Raw genomic sequence first — 17,688 nt, forward strand, 5'->3', positions numbered from 1 at the left:
AAGGTTTATTCCTTGGTCCGTATATTCAGGAAGGCTAAGGTATAGCCAGTTTTGTCTGCAATTACACACCAAAATTGTCTCCACTGGGAATGAGCTAATGAGAAATGATGAGAGATTTATATGCATGAGGACGGGCAGTCCTTTTTTATTTTCTTCCATAATCTCCTTTCTACTTGTTAATCCTATCTAATTTTTTAGGAAATAAATTGAGTTCAGTTGGAGTTAATCCCAAATAAGTAAATGTAGAGATCTAATTTGGTATAGTAGTTTAAGGCACAAGTCTAGAAACTTGGAATCTATAAATTCTAGTCCTGCCTTAGGCATAAAGCCAGCTGGGTAGCCTTGGGGCTGCAACTCTTTCTCAACCCTAAGAAGAAAGTAATGGCAAATCATTTCTAAAAATCTTGTTTCTTATTAGTAAATGAGTTTGACCAAACCACCACCTTAAGTTATTCTTTTTGGAATGGTTTCCTGCTTGGTTAGTTGGATAGATGGACATCCTACTGCTTCCCAAAGGAGGTTGTATTTAAAGAGCTGGTGTCGTCTTATGTACATACCACAGAAGTATGTTTATTTTCCAATGAACCTACTTTTGTTTTTGATAACTCCCTTTCAATTATTCCACTACCAGATTAAACGTTCCTCTATCAGGAAAGGCATGGTGATGGTATCACCTCGGTTGAATCCCCAAGCCTCTTGGGAATTTGAAGCAGAGATTTTGGTACTCCACCATCCTACCACTATCAGTCCACGTTATCAGGCAATGGGTATGTGGAGTTGCTTTCTATGTCTTTTATATACATCTGTTGCAGTGTAGCTTGAAATATTAAATATAGTAGTGGTGAAATATTAAATGGTACTGGTTATTCTCCATAAGAATAGGAATTTACAACATAGATCGAAGACTATCATCTGCTCCTGAAGCTCTTATTGCAGTCCCATATGCCCTGTAAATTGTAAAATTACTAAATAGATTAAGAATATTGCTATTAACTTAATCCTTCCCTCCTCAAATGGGACATTAAAAGGCCAGGTACAGCTCTTAATATTTTGCATCTTTAACTTATGGGGACAGCACCAACAAAGAGCAAAAGAGTACTATTTATTGTGAAACTTTTGGAATGTTCCAGAAGAACAAGATGTTAGGTGATCCATGTCTAGAGTGCTTGACTTGCATCACTGTAGAAAGTCCATTTTAGTGCTAGGTTTGATGGATGATTGGGAGGGGGGGGGGGGGACTGAGGGGGGGATGACTGCATGTGATTTTTTTTAACCTGTATCTTACAAGATAGAGGTTTTGAGAAAAGCATGACTTATGAGAAGCCTTCAGATTTGTCACTGGAGGAATCCCTCACTGCTTAAGAATGCTAGTGAGCAAGGAAGATCTGGGGTGACTAGGGAAAGTAACAAGAATAAAGTTTTGATGTTCTTCCTGTTAGTCAGAGATCCATATACATAACAAAGGAAATTTAACTTCTTTGTGTGGTGAATTAATAACATCTATGTGTATTGCCAATATTCGTTTCCCTGGTGATATTCTGAGTGCCAGTGAGATTCTTTCTGTTTCTAGTACATTGCGGTAGCATTCGCCAGACAGCCACTATCCTTAGCATGGACAAAGACTGCCTACGCACTGGGGACAAAGCCACTGTTCACTTCCGCTTCATCAAAACTCCTGAGTACTTACACATAGACCAGCGGCTAGTTTTTCGTGAGGGGCGTACCAAAGCGGTCGGCACTATCACCAAGGTAATAGTGGATGGGGAGGAGTTTCAGAGATTGCCAAATGCAGTTGCATAATTTCTCCATTGATTAAATAGTGTATTGCTTTGTTGCCAATTACTACCTGTTGCTACTTACTATTGGGTTACATAATTGATAAACAATTGTTATTTTCCAGTATCTACTGTATATATTTTCTTAAAGGTTACAGTGTGTTGTATGGCATTAACTTTACAGCAAATTCTATACTTAAGATAGTTCTGTTCCCATTTTTCAGAGTTTTCAGCCCAGATAGCTAGAACAAGTTTGAGCACTGTTGTTCAGTAAGGAATAACAATGTAAGTAAGTGAGAAAAGGATGGAGCCTATTTCTGCTGTTTTGGTCCTTTCTTTTTTTAGAGTTGCCACAACAAGTCAAGTATCTTCTAGAATTTTCACCCCATCCAAAATGGAATCTTCTTAGGGGCCCTGTATCCGTGTTCTTTCCATTGAAATTAAATATTGCTGCAATACCCATATTTTCTAAAGGCTTAACAAACCCAGTTACGGTTCTATGTCCTTTAAGCCTTGCTTCTGTTTGGAATGAAGGTATTATTCCAATGGATTCCTCCTATTTACAAATGTGATGCACCAACTATCCTTTTTTAAGCATGGCAAATTCAGAAGGTCCTGGTTGCCAAATCAGAATATAATTTTATATATCATTCAAATAGATAAATTGAAGCATATGTTCAATGAAATGGCTTAAATATTGTTATGCTGTTAATATCTCTCTTTTATATAATGTTTGACTTTCCTTATCAGCTTATTCCTTATTACCTGGAATAAAAAACTTTAGTCTCTTCCTGCTTTGGGAGGTGTAGATGAGAGCTTAGCTTTTTCTATGTATCTAAGTGTCTAAAACTAAAGTCACATCAACTTTGCTAGGTTAATTCTATGCTTTAAAGTAAAACCCAACACTCAGCAAAGATCTTGATTCTGGCTATGTTTTTGACTGACAGTTACTCCAGACCACCAATAATTCTCCCATGAACTCGAAGCCCCAGCAAATCAAGATGCAGTCTACAAAAAAAGGACCCTTGACCAAGCGCGAAGAGAGTGGAGCCCAGGTTGGCATAGCAGTGCTGACTTCCCCTGTGGCAGAGGATGGAGCCCCATTGGCAACAGTTGCCTCAGCACCCTCTGGTGCTCAACAACCACAGGTAATTGTGGCCTGTGCAGTGCTTTTGTACCCTTGTCAATGCCATCATAGCTTTCCCAGGCTTTACCTTAAAGGGAACCACCATTTCTCCTCCACTGATTTTGGCTGAGTTCATATTAAGAAAAAGCTTTTTAAACTAAGCCTCATTGAACAAACCTTTGCATCCTGATTCCTGTTCCCTGCTAAGTTCAAAAGAAAAGAACCAAGCAGGGTATGTTCATTTTTAAAATTGTGTTCACAATTGTTTTTCTGTCCAGAATTGGTATGACTACATCATAAAAATGAGTCCCAACACAGGCACAATCTCGTAGCCAAGGAAACTGCTTGTATTTTTGTTTCCCTTTAAATGGAAGTTTATTTTCCATCCATCCCATAGTGAACATTATAAGCTTTTTATTTATTTCAGAGTGAAACAGCTGTTTCTCTGCCTCAGGTTTAGGTGTCCTGTTCATGCTTTGTGTTAAATCTTTTCCACATGAGCTTGCAGTTCTTTTGCAGTTTGTGGATCCAACTGCTTCATTTATCTTTGTGATCTGGATTAATACAGCAAGGATTTAATGAGAGAGCCCCAAAGTGTAGAATGAATTCTCTCTTCAATTATGGAGCTTTTCTTGACTTACATTGAAAGCATAAAATGCATCCAGTTCAAACGTCTGTTTCTGCAGGAAGGGTTTTTACAGTTTTGTGAGGTTTTCCTTTGCAGAATGCATAGTATTCTATTGCACTTTAACTGTTAAGATGCCATTGTAAACTTTGGACAGTCAGCATAAGCTTGTTAAATTGACAAAAGCTTGAGAGCTTTAGCATAGCAGTGCTCCTTAATTCATATAGTTGTGCTCTGTATGTGCATTCATTGTTTATCTAGCATGTCAGTCTCCTTTCTTCCTTTGACCTGTGTGAGTGTGTATGTCTTTGTTTTGTCTCCTGTCATGTGTTGTTGTCTAGTGCTTTCCAGATGAATTGGAACAGAACTCCCTTCATTCTCTCAATCTTTGTCCATATCTTAGTTGTTTGTTTGTCTTGGTTATTTGTTTGTCCTGTGTTCAGCTTACCTCTGCTTTTCTTTTCCCAATGCTTTCCTTCAGCCTGCATTGGATGAAGAATCCCACAATCAAGAGGGAAATAAGGTATTTCCTCTACTATGGCTTATATGCCTTAGGAGCCCAGGCTGAGGAGGGGGTCATAATCTTTAAATGGAATTCTCAGGAGCCTTCAGGAAGAATTGTTATGAACATGTTTTATCATCTTCTCGTTTCCCATTCTTTTATTTATAGTTTGTTTTTCATTTTGTCACCAATTTCAAAGGAATTTACAGTGAAAAGAGAAATACACAAATAAGACCTAAATTATACCAGTCATCTTAGGGTTGCCGATAATCAAACACTCTTGTACTACTGGTCTTTAATTCATGGTGGAATGCTCCATGCCCACTTTATTTTGCTGCAGTGCTTGTGCCTCTTAGCAGTTACAACAAAGAATGCCCCACCATCATGACCATAAGAAAGTATCAGGGAGATATCCTCTTCTCAATAGGACTGGGAAGGCTTAGATGGAAGGTGCTGTTCATAGGGCTTATACATATTCAATACCCAACACTGTGACTTGTATTTGTGTATTTTTTTTTCAATTTCTTTGGTCATCCAAAATCTCTTGTCCACCTTATTCTAACTTGGATTTTTTTTTCTCTTCCCCCACCCCCATTTCTCCAGGCAAAGGCTGGTGGTGGTGGACGGAGGCGTGGTGGCCAGCGTCATAAAGTGAAATCTCAAGCAGCTATTGTGACTCCAGCTGGTGGCTGCTGAACATCTTGTTAGTAATTGAGAAATTCACATCTCCCCCTCCATTTCTTCAATTCAAAAACCTGGAGCAGCTTAACCAAAACCCTTTGCAGCTGGTCTTCTACTGTGGAAGATTTTGGGGACGAGGACTGCGGGGGAGGAAGTTCCAGGGTTTTCCATTGAAACTAATGAAGGTGACAAAGAACAAATGGGACTGACCAGCAGCCACCTTCTCCCTTTTCCCAAAACATTTTGTACACCTTGAGCTCTTAGTCATGATTTTTATGTTTTTATTATGGTGGTTTTGTGTGTGAGTATGCTTCTGAGCATGTGCATTCAGGAGAATACAGGTATAGAAAAGAAAGCACCTGTGTCTTCTCCATTCCCACACTCATCATTAGGCTAGCTAACCTGCTCTTTTGCAGTTGGGAATTTCTGAAACTCCAAACCTTTAAGAGTAAGAATAGGTGGTATTTGGCAGGAAGGAGATAGTAGTTCTTTCCCCATGTTTCCAATGGTTTGAAACAGATACTAGGTCTCTCTCACTGTAATTTCACCATGACCTCCCAAACAAGCCTCATCCCAAATCTTAGACTTCAATGAAATCCTAGAAGTTGTGTGTATTTGTAAGCTTGTTTGCACACACTTCATTCTTCTGAAAGGAGAGTTTTGAAAGCAAGATTTGGAGGCCAAAGAGAATTAATTTCATATTTATGTATATTATGTTCGGAACTTATCTTTTTTTCCTACGGAGCAAAATGTAGAGGCTCCCGTATTACTGACTACATGCTATATCTAGGTTTGCACCCAGCTATGTGGGCACATTAATAACAAGACAGCCAGAGTGCAAGGTTGTTTCTGGTTGTTTGCCCATTTATTTTCATGGCTTCCAAACCAATTTGAAGGCCACATTTCCTTCCTACCATGAATAGATGCCATTGTCAGCCTCTACATATTCAGCTCCCTTTACATTACAGAAACAGCTGCCTGTTTAATTAATTTACTCATTTAGAGACCAACTTAGAAACTTGTTCAAACTCTCTATATTTTTTCCAGTGGCACTTACAGAGACTACATAGAGGTGGGCTGAAGTTTATTGAATCCACCATTAAAATTTAAAGTCATATTTGTGATTTTATAACTTTAGTAGCTGTGTCTCTTCAAGGCACTCATTCTAAACTGACATTTTAACTGCATCATGTTTTTAAAAAGGAGAAAGCATGAAAAAAATGGTTTGTAGTTAACTGGTTTGTAACTTTGAATAGCATTTTCCCTACAAAGTAGTGTTTCTTGGATTTATTCCATCCTAACTATTTTTGGAATACCAGCCTTTTTAAAGTTATAAACATTGAAGAGAGGTAGAACTACTTATGCCATCTTCCCAAATTCAATGCACAGTATATATGTTGGATTACAATTCTCCAACAAGCATGGTTAACAGATATGCTATATGGAATTGATGGAAGTTGCAGACCAATCTATCTTGAAGATGCCAGATTAAGAGAAGTTGCTATACCTCTCTTGCTTTTTTAACAGAATGTTCAGCACCTGCAGCATTAAGGAGCCCTGTGAGAATAAATCAGTGTGAGGATGATTAATGCAAGGTAGCAACCTGTGCTATTGCTTTTTACTCTGTATTACATCTGTCTCCTAGAGTTCCAATTCCAAGGGAAGCAGAGCCCTTAGTCTGGTGTCTTCTTTATTTCATTCTTTTGTTCAGAAAGATGAATGTACAATGCTGGAAAGCATTAAGAAAGTCAGTGTTGTGTTCTCCTTTCTGAGCCGAACATAAAAACTACTGAGGCTAGTATGGTGTCAACATTAAAAAGAACAATTTGGTAAAAAAAAAAAGCTTGTTCTCTCCATTTTAAAGGAAATGGGGTACTACTTCACTAATCCTGGTTCATAAAATGTAAATTAGGTTAGATGTAATTTGTAAATATGCTTTATATGGCTGAAGTTTCTTCCCTGAAAAGTCTTGAAGGCTAGCTGGTTGTTTTCCTGAACTGGGGATTTACTAAAATGCTTCCAGAACCTTGTAGAAAATCCAATTGACAAAAAAAGAAACTTGTGCCATAAGAAAAATCCTGCTGAATCAAATCTGCCTGTGACTTAAGGGGGTGTTCAAAAGCATGAGCAAAGTCAGGTGTTTACAACCGGTATTGAGAAAATGCTGCCTTTCATTCTGAAGGTATTATAGTTCCACTGAAACCAGTAGCTCTATAGATTTGACTAGCTTTAAAAAAAAAACCGATCCAAACCAGTATCACCAATCACATTCATCTAATAGAAGCAAATTCTATATGCTTTATAAAAAATTACCTTATCTTGTATCTCCCCGAGTTTCACACTGATGCATGATAGCCATGTTCTGGTATTTTGAGGAAAAATTTCTACATAGCTTTTATATACATTTATCAAATTTTGAATGAAAAAATAGTTTGTAGTCTTTTCATGCTAGAATACAGCTTAATTATTTTGGGTATCCTATTTACATCCTTCTTAGCACTACAAAAGAGATGCAATGACCAGATTTGTATGAAGTATTCCAAGGGCTATTTATAACAGCTGTTCATAAGAAATGTGCACAATTAAAAAATACGTTCAAAGCTGTTGCTATTTTAAAAACCTCAGATTGGAATAGTTACAATCCTGATTTTAGTTAAGCCTTGACATCAAATGTTTTCTTAAAATTAAACTACAGTAGTTTAAACAGCAGTATAAATTGCTTTTTTAATTATGTAACTTTTTCAGCAGATTGGCTCTTCCTGGGACTCCTTCCCTCATAGGAGATTTGTATTGATATGGGTGGAGGGGATGTCTGTATGTCCGCATATGGTCTGTGATCTATTTGACCAAAACCTATAGAATCCTTATGCTTTGATGAGAATTTCTACTCCTGTTTTAGTCCTCTCTGACCCCCCAAAATGTCTTTGTTCATTAACGACTAGTTTTACCACTTTTAAGAGAAATCATTTATTGATTTATCTTGCATAGGTATAAATTACAACAAAAATAACAGACTGTGCAGCATTTGTAACCTGTAGACTTAGATACACTCCTCCCAACCCTAAATACAAAAAGATTTCTTAGGAGTTATTATTATTATTACAACCATTAATCTATGGGGTACCTTCCTAAGGACAAAAATAAGTGGAAAAGTCATATTTTTCATGCTTTGCTTTTGTATCCCCTTGAAAAACATACTGCATAAAAGCATTCCTGATGATAACCATTGGATATGTACAATTTGGAAGCTACTATATTGCTTCCCAGTCAACAGTCTTAACTAGCCATCTGTAATTTAGTACCTTCCAATGTACAACTCCCATCGCGGTCTGTGGCTATGTGAAAAAGATTACATCTGAAAGTAGTGAGAGCAGCTACATGCAAATGACAGGTGAAGGCATTGGTACCATAAAATTGTAATACTTTTTCATATGCTTAAGTAAGGTCACGGTTGATTTGATATCAATGGATTTTCAATCGCTAGTATTTTATAACGTTTAAGTTAAAAGGCTTGGTTAATAAGTACACATGTATAGCTACATTATCTGTACCGTGTGGAGGTCTTAAACCAGAGTTATTGGCTGAAACAAAATGGTCGCCCAGAATTAATATAATAAAACTTAATCTCGGGCCCCAGTGTGCACAGCCCCCAAGTGATGTATCTGGACATGATGGCAAGCCATGAAATTTGACTACATATAATAGGTTAAACAAGTCAAATAATTTGACTAATTGGACAATAAGATCAGGTGAGCAAAAATACCACTAAGTGCTCCTTAATTAAACCTTTTAGCTTTCGTGCATCACAAGAATACAACTGTTATTTACCTTCACAATATCTTTCGCAATACTGTTTCATTATTTCACAAAACCACTGCCAAAAAACCACTAACAAAAATCCCTGTTCTTAACTGGTCCCTACTTTGGAGAAATTACAGAAAAGTTAATGTTACAATTAATGTTAAAAAACTATACATAAACTACATGGGATAACTAAGAACATGGAGAATGGGGTGTGCCTTAAAATTTATTCCAAGTAGTGGATTAATGCAGGCCTATAATGTGCCTGAAGGAGCATAAGGATTCAGATGTTGAAACAATTTTTTGTAATTAGAATTTTTATGGCAAGGAAAACCGCTGTCCTTTTATCTATTTTTTTTTTAAGCGCTGGAAGCCTTTACTGTAATGTTGAAGGAAAAGTAATCAATGTAATGATTACTATAGGTCAAAGAACATGTGACTTATTACTTGAACCTGGAAAGATAGGATAAGATGCTACCTGATTCTGGGCACCTGATAAGGAAATACTGGAAGAATGATCAGCTAGCAATTCCTTGTTCTTATTCTTGGTGAATGAACTGATGTAACTCATCTGTCATTTTTACAGGTACACCCAAGCAAAGATATAAAGCACCGGAGGTCTGCACCATCATCACAAATACTAGCTAGATCTTTCTGTTAGATGCAGCTATTAACATAGTTTATAGAGCCCAATAATGGTAACAAACCTTTGTTAGCTAAATATTTCTCAAGCATTTAATGTGCTATGTTATGAAGCCCCTCCCTTTCCAAAGGTAAGTGGCTGCTGCTGGGTGGGCGAAGGAATGCGGGATTGCAAGATTGGCTGGGAAACTGTCATAGAATGTTGAAAATGAAAGTCATGTGACTACAGCTCAGCATAGCCAATAGCACTTAAGCAGCCAGTTTTCCCATATTTCATCCCCTCAAGACACACAAGTCAAGGATCTGGACACTTTCTGCAAGTTAGCTTATTAAAGGTAACTTGGCTCAAAAATTGTTGCCCTATGATTCCCCAATTTGCCTAGTTAAATGTCATGACAATGAGTTTTAGTAGCATATATAGTTCCTTCAGCTAAAGTGAACTTCCCTATCTTAAGAGGAGTATACATTAAAATAATGGTACACTTTGGAGCATGTTAACTGGGGTTCATGGAACTGAGGTTGCTAAGGATTCAAAAGTTCAGATCAGAAAAGTGGAATATGAGCAATAGCAAGATCCCAGTACCTATTCCATTTAGGTAGACTTTATAGAGGAATTGGCTTGGCCAATAGGAGAAAAAAATGCTAGTGTTTGTGAACTTTTCTTCTGGACTCAGTAAACTGTTCAATCATAAACCATCTTCATACTACTTATATCTGATGTAAGTCCTGATATGTTCTTGGTGCTGCTTCTTCTAAGAACCTTGACACAAATGTGGAGGCGACACTTTTTTGGCCATGTTTCAATGAAGCCAACACATTAAGTGGGACTTCTCACAGTTATCAAAGTAAGGATACTGGCAACAGTAGGATCAGTGGAAAACATTTTCTGCTAAGTGAACCTCAGCCACTGTTTATAGAGAATTCAAATAGGTAAGTCAGAAGGAAGGAAGAGGGAGACTCCCCCACGTATGCTATGTATGAATTATAGGGTTTGAGTGGTAAAATTAGTTCATTATTACTGCTTTACATACCTTCAGGCTGAATGTGATCATTTACCCCAATCCTATAATTCTATAATTATAATTCAAAATACTAAAAAGGCAGTAGAACTGAGACGAGTCTGGCATGAAGTGGAAATAGGATTAGGTATTTTGAACTACAGTATATTCAGTGTTGTCTCAACATCAATATAGAACTCAACTAAGCTCAGACTGAATTTACAAATTTCATTTTTAACAGGCTTGATTTTCGTATTTATACAATTCTGCCTCACTTTTTATAAAGATTTTTTTTTTGAATAGTACTGAAGATTTTGTCTTGTGTTAATAGTAGCTGCTATAATCAGATTGTGAAGTAGCAGCAAGGACAAATCTGGCTCTAAAGTAGAACAAAGTGCATCATTAAAGATTGCACCAAACAGTTTCTTAATTTGCTTTGTCCCTTCTACATTTACAAATAATGGGTATTTTAAGACTTTTCAAGATTATTTTCTTTTAGTGTCTGGAAACTGTAGCCCATTTCACTACAGTAGTCTTAGTACACAAATAGCCAATATATAATTGGTTTTAATAAGCAAGTTTGTTTTTTAAATCAGTCCCCCCACCATCTGGTTGGATTACCATTTCTTAATTTCCATATAATTCTATCTGTAGTTGTCTGACTGGAATTGTAAGAGTTGTAGCTCAGCACTCCTATTGTCAGCAGAATAGGGACGGCTACATTACAGTGGCTGAAAAGCTCCAATTCCCATTAGATGTTTTGATTCTTTAAAAAGAGAAAGGAAAAATAAATAGATAAACATCGTGAGTGCTACAGCAGGAGAGTTAAATTAGTTGTCATAGATGGTATCATAAGAACTGATTGTTATACTGTATGGCCCATGGTCATGCCACTATTTCCCATTTGGAATAGTAATGAGAATTGCAAAAGGAAAAAAATATTTTCCCATGAAAATGTTACGTTATTTGTAGAGAGCTCAGGCAATTTCTTTATCATAGTCTTGAATGTTCTTGCTGTATAAATGGAGCTGTAGATAGTGGAGACAGAAGAGAGTTGGTACCATAGGGAGAAACCAAATTTGGATGCATAATTCTTTTTTTTTTGTCCCAGCTAGTTCTAATAAAAAAAAGCACAAATACTTGCTTTTCTTACAAGTAACCATAATGAAACATGAGGGGGAAAGAGCTCAACCCCCTGCCCCTGATCAGTTGGGAATTGTAAATGCTTCTTAGGAGAAACTGAAAAATAAGCAGCCTATGAACCTCATGTTACCCTTCCCATTTTGCAGCCCATTGCTCTTTAGAATAGCCTTGAAAAAATTCTGAGTACAATTTTGAGAAAGGACTCAAGGCGAATGACTTTAAAAAGGGCTCTAAGAAACCTAGTGCATCATTTAAAAAAATACAGCACTCCCCAGAAAAAATGAGAAGAGGAATTTTGATTTTGCCCAGCCTAGTAACATCACTGTCTACACATTGCTGCAATTTTTACAGGTGGAAAAATATTCACTTTTACAAAGTGTAATTTGTAGGAGGCAAAATATTGTCATCTCAGGAGCAAATGGCTTCTGACTTTTGAATAATCAGCCAAGACGGCATTTCCCTCACAACTTTCTTTTAGGCTTCTGTTTGCCACTAATGGGAAGATTTCCCTTTGATGTGATTTGCCAGAGTGGTACTAACTTCTTCAGCTTTGTTTCTTGCTTCTTCATAAACAGCTCTAACCACATCAGAAGAGAGTAGGCCGAGTAATCTCTCTGTTGGTCCATTGCCTCCGCTTAGTTAAAGAAGTGTCGGTGAATAAAAAGGATGTTACCATCTGTCTGCATTACTCCCACTTCCTCCATACGCATGAACTTTAAAGAAAAATGTTATACACAGAAAAAGCTGCTTGTACTATTTTATTCTCTTCTCTCTTGGAGTGTGGTACAAAATCCACCCTAAAAGTGCTAATGTTTGGAGAACATCCAAACAATTGTTTTATTAATTCCAAAGCTAGCAGGTTACAGTGAGTCATTGGTCTCTTGCAAAGAGCAGGAACTGTAACATTATATAAATCTTATGTAGAATGTTGTTCTAATACTGAGCATGGGGCTACCTAGCAGAAAGCCCAAATACAAAATAATGGCTTTACAATTAATAGGGAAACAAGATAATAAAAAAGCAACCACCCAGGTTTATTACTGTTTATGAAATGTGAAATCATTAAAGATGCATTCCTAGAAAGAAATACTGTGTAGTATTTTTGGTATATGAGTTGAGCCAAGGTTTTGGTTGTCATCCTAACAGGCAACCCTGCATTCACAGCCAGAAATAAGGAGGCACAACAGCTTATATCCTTGTGTTCTGGCCCCACTCAAGGCCTGAATAATATCTTAAGCACTGGGAGACACACATTGCCACAGTTTAAGTCATTAAAGCATGTTACATGAAGTCTACAGGAAAGGGCATTAAATAAATGCAATATGCTGTACTATACACATATAAGTAATCATGAACATGGTTATAAACTGATTCAATCCAAGTTCTTATTTCAATTTACGACTAGAGCAAACTGCATGCTTTTTTAAATTCTCTGCAAAGCAAGGTTTTTGGATAGTTCTAGTTTCCTCCTGTATTCAATATGTCATAAACACCTCACGGACTAGTTCTTGAGCTCCTAGCTATAATATAGAGCAGTGTTTCCTAAATTGGGGTCTTCTGGATGAACTGGAACAGCATCTCTCCTGGCCATGCTTGTTGGGAATTTTGGTCTCAACATATTTGGAGGGACCCAGCTGGAAAATTTGCTGTAAAGTGTTGGTGGACAGGGAAACAGCCTCATTTGCCCAACCTGTTGCAATTGTTCTGTTCCGTAAATGAAGTTGCATGTCGCTATATGGAAAAAACCCCTCCCCCAATATGCATTTTGGTGAACTGACAGACAATACAACTTTGGAATTAAGACAAAATACAAAGTAGACTAGGAAAATATTGCTTTTCCCTATCTTAACTCTTTCCCATTCAATTCTACTCTTAGGATGTGGATTCTATTAAATGGTAGGAATTTATGAGTGCTATTTTTAAATAACAGCCGTTATGCATGTGTATAAATGCGTATTCATTTTCACGTTCTTCATCTAACCATGTACTGTCTTATCAATATGCCATTTCTTGATTTTTCTCCTGCAGTCAAACCCCGAGAAGGAAACCAAGTAGTGTGAAACGTCTGTCTCCTATACCTAGCCTTCGATTCTGCTCCTCACACTAACTTCTACTACAGTGAGTCTGTCATTAATAAGTCTTATCTAACTGACGACAGAGGATTTTTCTCTTAAAACTAATGTGGCCTTTGATGAGCCATTGGAAAGCAGTTCTTGTTCTGTAGCTTGCATGTTCTAAAATATATGGAGGGCACTTGCTTGAGAGAATTTAATATAAGCTGCAAAGCAACAAATTGGGAACTCATAGCCCTTCAGATGTTTTTGAACTAGGTTCTGGCTGACTTTGCAGCGGGACAGTTGTGACTAGCAGGAGCTCCGTGAGGCCCAGTCAATTTCTGCCTGCCTGGAGCTCCCATGGGGCCAATGTCACCCTGTAGGGGTGACGAAGAATGGAAGGATCCTCTGTAGATTGCAAAGGACTGCAACCCCCTTGCTAGATCCAGAAAGAACTTCCTGACCCGCAGAGAAGACGACGGCCATTACGGCTGAACCAAAGCTGTGACAGTTGGAATAAAGAAAGACTTCCCCTCCCTCCCTTTTAAAATTGGAATAGATGGTTCTTCTAGAATAAAAACCAGATTAATAAAGAAAATAGAAGAGTGTGGAGAAATTGCAGGACTGAAAATAAAGAAAAAACTAAAAGACTAGTAAAAAACCTTATTGATAAACAGAAAAATAAACTGACAGGGAAGATAGATCTTCAGATAGTCAAGAAAGTGAAGTATTTAGGAATTTACCCAACAGCAAGATGTGCAACAATCAAAGACAACAACTATACAAAGATAATGCAATGAATTAAACTGGACCTGGAAAAGTGGAAAAGTTTGTAATTTTCAATGGTAGGATAAAAATGAGTATATTGCCGAAACTACTGTTCCTATTTCAAACTACACCGATAAAATGCGAGAAAAAATATTTCGAGTAACTGAATAAAATAATTTTGAAATATATTTGGCAAGGGAAAAAAGCAATGTAAGATTGAAAATGCTACATGAGTCTAAAAGTAATGATGGATTTGGGTTACTGGATTGGGAGCTGTACATCCAGACATCTGCACTTATGTGGGTGAAAGACTGGATAAACTTGAGGGTAGAAGATCATAAGTATTGGAGGGCCATAATATTCAATTAGGTTGGCACACCTTTTTGGGGTATGGAAAGAACACAACACATAGATATTTTCAAAGATATTATGTGAGGAATGCTTTATTTCTCATATGGGACCAAGTTAAAACAAAAACTAATAGGAAAATTCAGTCTGGCTTTCCACGATGGAAGCATTGATACATCCTAATATTGTTAACTTGGAAAAAATTGTAACCTATAAAGACGTCTTAAATGAGGAAGGGGAACTTAAAATTAGACAGGAATTATAAAACCAAGGGGTGGACTTAGCATGGTGGCTGCACTTGCAAATGCAATTGAGATATGAGAAAGATGTAAAAATATGGGTTTTTATAAAGAACCAACAACACTTGACCAGATACTATTAGCGATAGATGAAAAATTGCTAAAGAAACTATGTAATGGTTCCACTTGCACAAATGTGCTAATCGTTCCCAACTCTAGGGGGTGATGCTCATTTCTGTTTTAAAGCCAAAGAGCCAGCACTGTCTGAAGACGTCTCTGTGATCATGTGGCCAGCATGACTAAATGCTGAAGGCACATGGAATGTTGTTACCTTCCCACCAAAGGTGGTCCCTATTTTTCTCGACTTGCATTTTTACATGCTTTCGAACTGCTAGGTTGGCAGAATCTGGGACAAGAAACAGAAGCTCACTCCATTATGCGGCACTAGGGATTCAAACTGCCGAACTGCCAACCTTCCTGATCGACAAGTTCAGCATCTTAGCCACTGAGCCACCGCATCCCTTAAAAGAAACTATATAGTTACCTGTTAAGCCTCAAAATGGAAGATGAACAAATTAAAAAAACAATAACATGGGCAAAAAAAAATTGGTTATGCGATAGAACTAGACAAATGGCAAAAACTTTTGGACAGAAAATATAAACTGACAATGGCTACTTCATATAAGGAAAACTTATACAAAATGTTCTACAGATGGCATCTGCCAGTAGCAAAGTTGTTTAAAAGACTAAAAGACTTCCTGTTTAGCATCGCTGCAAGACAGTCATAGGGAGTGGGGCTCTGCAAACCTAGTCTGAATTCTCCTCATGGGAGGGGAGGGGCCTTAAAGGGCTAAAGTCACCTTGTAGGGGTGATGAAGAAAGGAGAGACGCCTTGCAGATCATGGAGAGTGGCAACTCTCCTGCTTCATCCAAGGCTCATTCTCCTATTCAACGAGGAAGGAGAGGCAGCTATTATGGGCGCCATGAAGCTGGGACAACTGAAGAAAGAAATATTCTGGAGTTGTGTTTGAACAGAGGACTGGAGCTGGATGAGATGATTTTCAATTTCTTTACTAGAGATTAAACCCCAAAGAAAAGAAATGCCAAAAAGATAACTCTCCAAAATGTTAAAAGAGGTGAACAATTACTTAGAGAAAGATTACAGACTCGAAAGAAAATTATATCCTAAGAGAGGATGTTTTTTAAATATAGAATGACTGGATTTAAATATCTTATTGGCAACATCTTGAATGGGAATTTTGAAATGCTGGAAACATTGGGTTGATTATTGGAAAAAGTGGAAGAAATTGGAACACTGTCAAATTGGGTGTCACTCTGAAATTTTTGGCAATGATGCTATCTACTGGTGAAAGAAAGGAAATACACTACATCAAGGCTGGGAAGTCCTTGAAAAAATTTCTAATACTGAATGGAGGTAAACACACCTGGAAAACTGTGTTTTGATGTATACTGTCTGATACCTATTTGTTTCACAACTAAGGAGGAAAAAATTCCAAGACTTGAAGATTGCTAAATAGACTGGTTAACAAACACCTGGAACTATTATCGAAATCAAAGAGCTGGTTATGTGGCTGATGAAGACAAGGGAAAATCTGGAAGTAGTAAACTGACTAGTGGATGACTATAAAGAACTATAAATAATGTGTACCTTGAGGAATAACTCTGGGACTCTGGGAATAAGTCAAAATAATATGACTTATTTGACAATAAGATCAGGTGAACAAAAATATCAATAAGTGCTCCTTAATTAAGCCTTTTAGCTTTCGTGCATCACAAGAATACAACTGCTATTTACCTTTACAGTATTTACCTTTCTCAACATTGTTCCATTATTTCACAAAACCACTGCATGTTCATCATGCCATATTAAACCCTAAATCAATCAAATGTTTTGAAAATGTACTATTACAGAAGTTTCAGTTTTCTTCTAGATAGAACCATCCATTCTTTCAAAACAAAAAACTCTGTCCTTAACCGGTCCTTATTTTAGAGTAATTACAAAAAAGTTAATGTTACAATTAATGATTTAAAAAAATTATACATGAAGTACATGGGACAACTAAGAACATGGAGAATGGGGTGTATCTTAACATTTATTCCAAGCAGTGGAATATATATATTATATGCAGGCTTATAATGTGCCTGAAGGAGCATAAGGATTCAGAAGTTGAAACTATTTTTTGTAATTAAAGAGACAGCGGTTTTCCTTGCCAGAAGAACTCTTGCCTAATGTTTAAAAAAAGAGTGCTGGAAACAGCCTTTACTGTAATATTAAAAGGAAATTACTATAGGTCAAAGAACATGCAACATTACTGGAACATGAAAGATAGGATAAGATGCTACCTGATTCTGGGCACCTGATAAAGAGATACTGGAAGAATGATCAGCTAACAATTCTTTGTTCTTATTCTTGGTGAATGGACTGATAGAACCCACCTGTCACTTTTACAGGTACATATAAGGAAAGATAGATAGTACCGGAGGTCTGCACCAACATCACAAATATTAGCTATATCTTTCTGTTAGATGCAGCTGGTTAACAAAGTTTATAGAGACCAATAATGGTAACAAACCTTTGTTAGCTAAATATTTCTCAAGCATTTAATGTGTTGTGTTATGTTATGTCACAGCAGTCACATCTTCATACTGAAGAAGTGAGGCGAGGCCCAAGTAATACTATTTCTTCTATAATACTGCTATATGCATGCACCAGTTCTAGTTGCAAGAACCTTGTTCTTTGCCCCACCCCTCTCCTCTCAATAGGTGCATGGAATGAGTAACGGATACTACTCTGCCATTGTGGCCACCAAAGTGCAGCAGTAAACTTGTGCACATTGTGCACATCCACTACGTTTATATTTACAATTGAGAAAATGCTTTTAAAACAAAGCCCCAAAGCAGAGGAAATGGCCAAGCCCAGCCTACTCCACTGTCACTTATCCTTAGGGATGAAAGGAACCAGTTG

The 17,688-nt window shown here is 37.3% G+C and overlaps 1 protein-coding gene across 3 annotated transcripts in view; it reads left to right on the forward strand.

Annotated features, from left to right (window-relative positions):
- GTPBP1 (GTP binding protein 1) overlaps positions 1–14,057 on the forward strand; it is a 37,734-nt gene extending 23,677 nt beyond the window's left edge. For 2 of the 3 annotated variants that reach the window (XM_032220613.1, XM_032220615.1), the window contains 5 exons: positions 632–767; positions 1,571–1,749; positions 2,723–2,923; positions 4,008–4,049; positions 4,632–14,057. In XM_032220613.1, the coding sequence (XP_032076504.1) occupies positions 632–767; positions 1,571–1,749; positions 2,723–2,923; positions 4,008–4,049; positions 4,632–4,724 (651 nt within the window). In that variant the 3' untranslated portion in view covers positions 4,725–14,057. The remainder of the gene's footprint in view (positions 1–631; positions 768–1,570; positions 1,750–2,722; positions 2,924–4,007; positions 4,050–4,631) is intronic. The other variant, XM_032220614.1, reaches the window with a different exon arrangement.
- Positions 14,058–17,688: the final 3,631 nt, after the last annotated feature.

This window comes from Thamnophis elegans, chromosome 7 (genome assembly GCF_009769535.1).
Source record: "Thamnophis elegans isolate rThaEle1 chromosome 7, rThaEle1.pri, whole genome shotgun sequence".
In the NCBI taxonomy this organism is placed as follows: domain Eukaryota; kingdom Metazoa; phylum Chordata; class Lepidosauria; order Squamata; family Colubridae; genus Thamnophis; species Thamnophis elegans.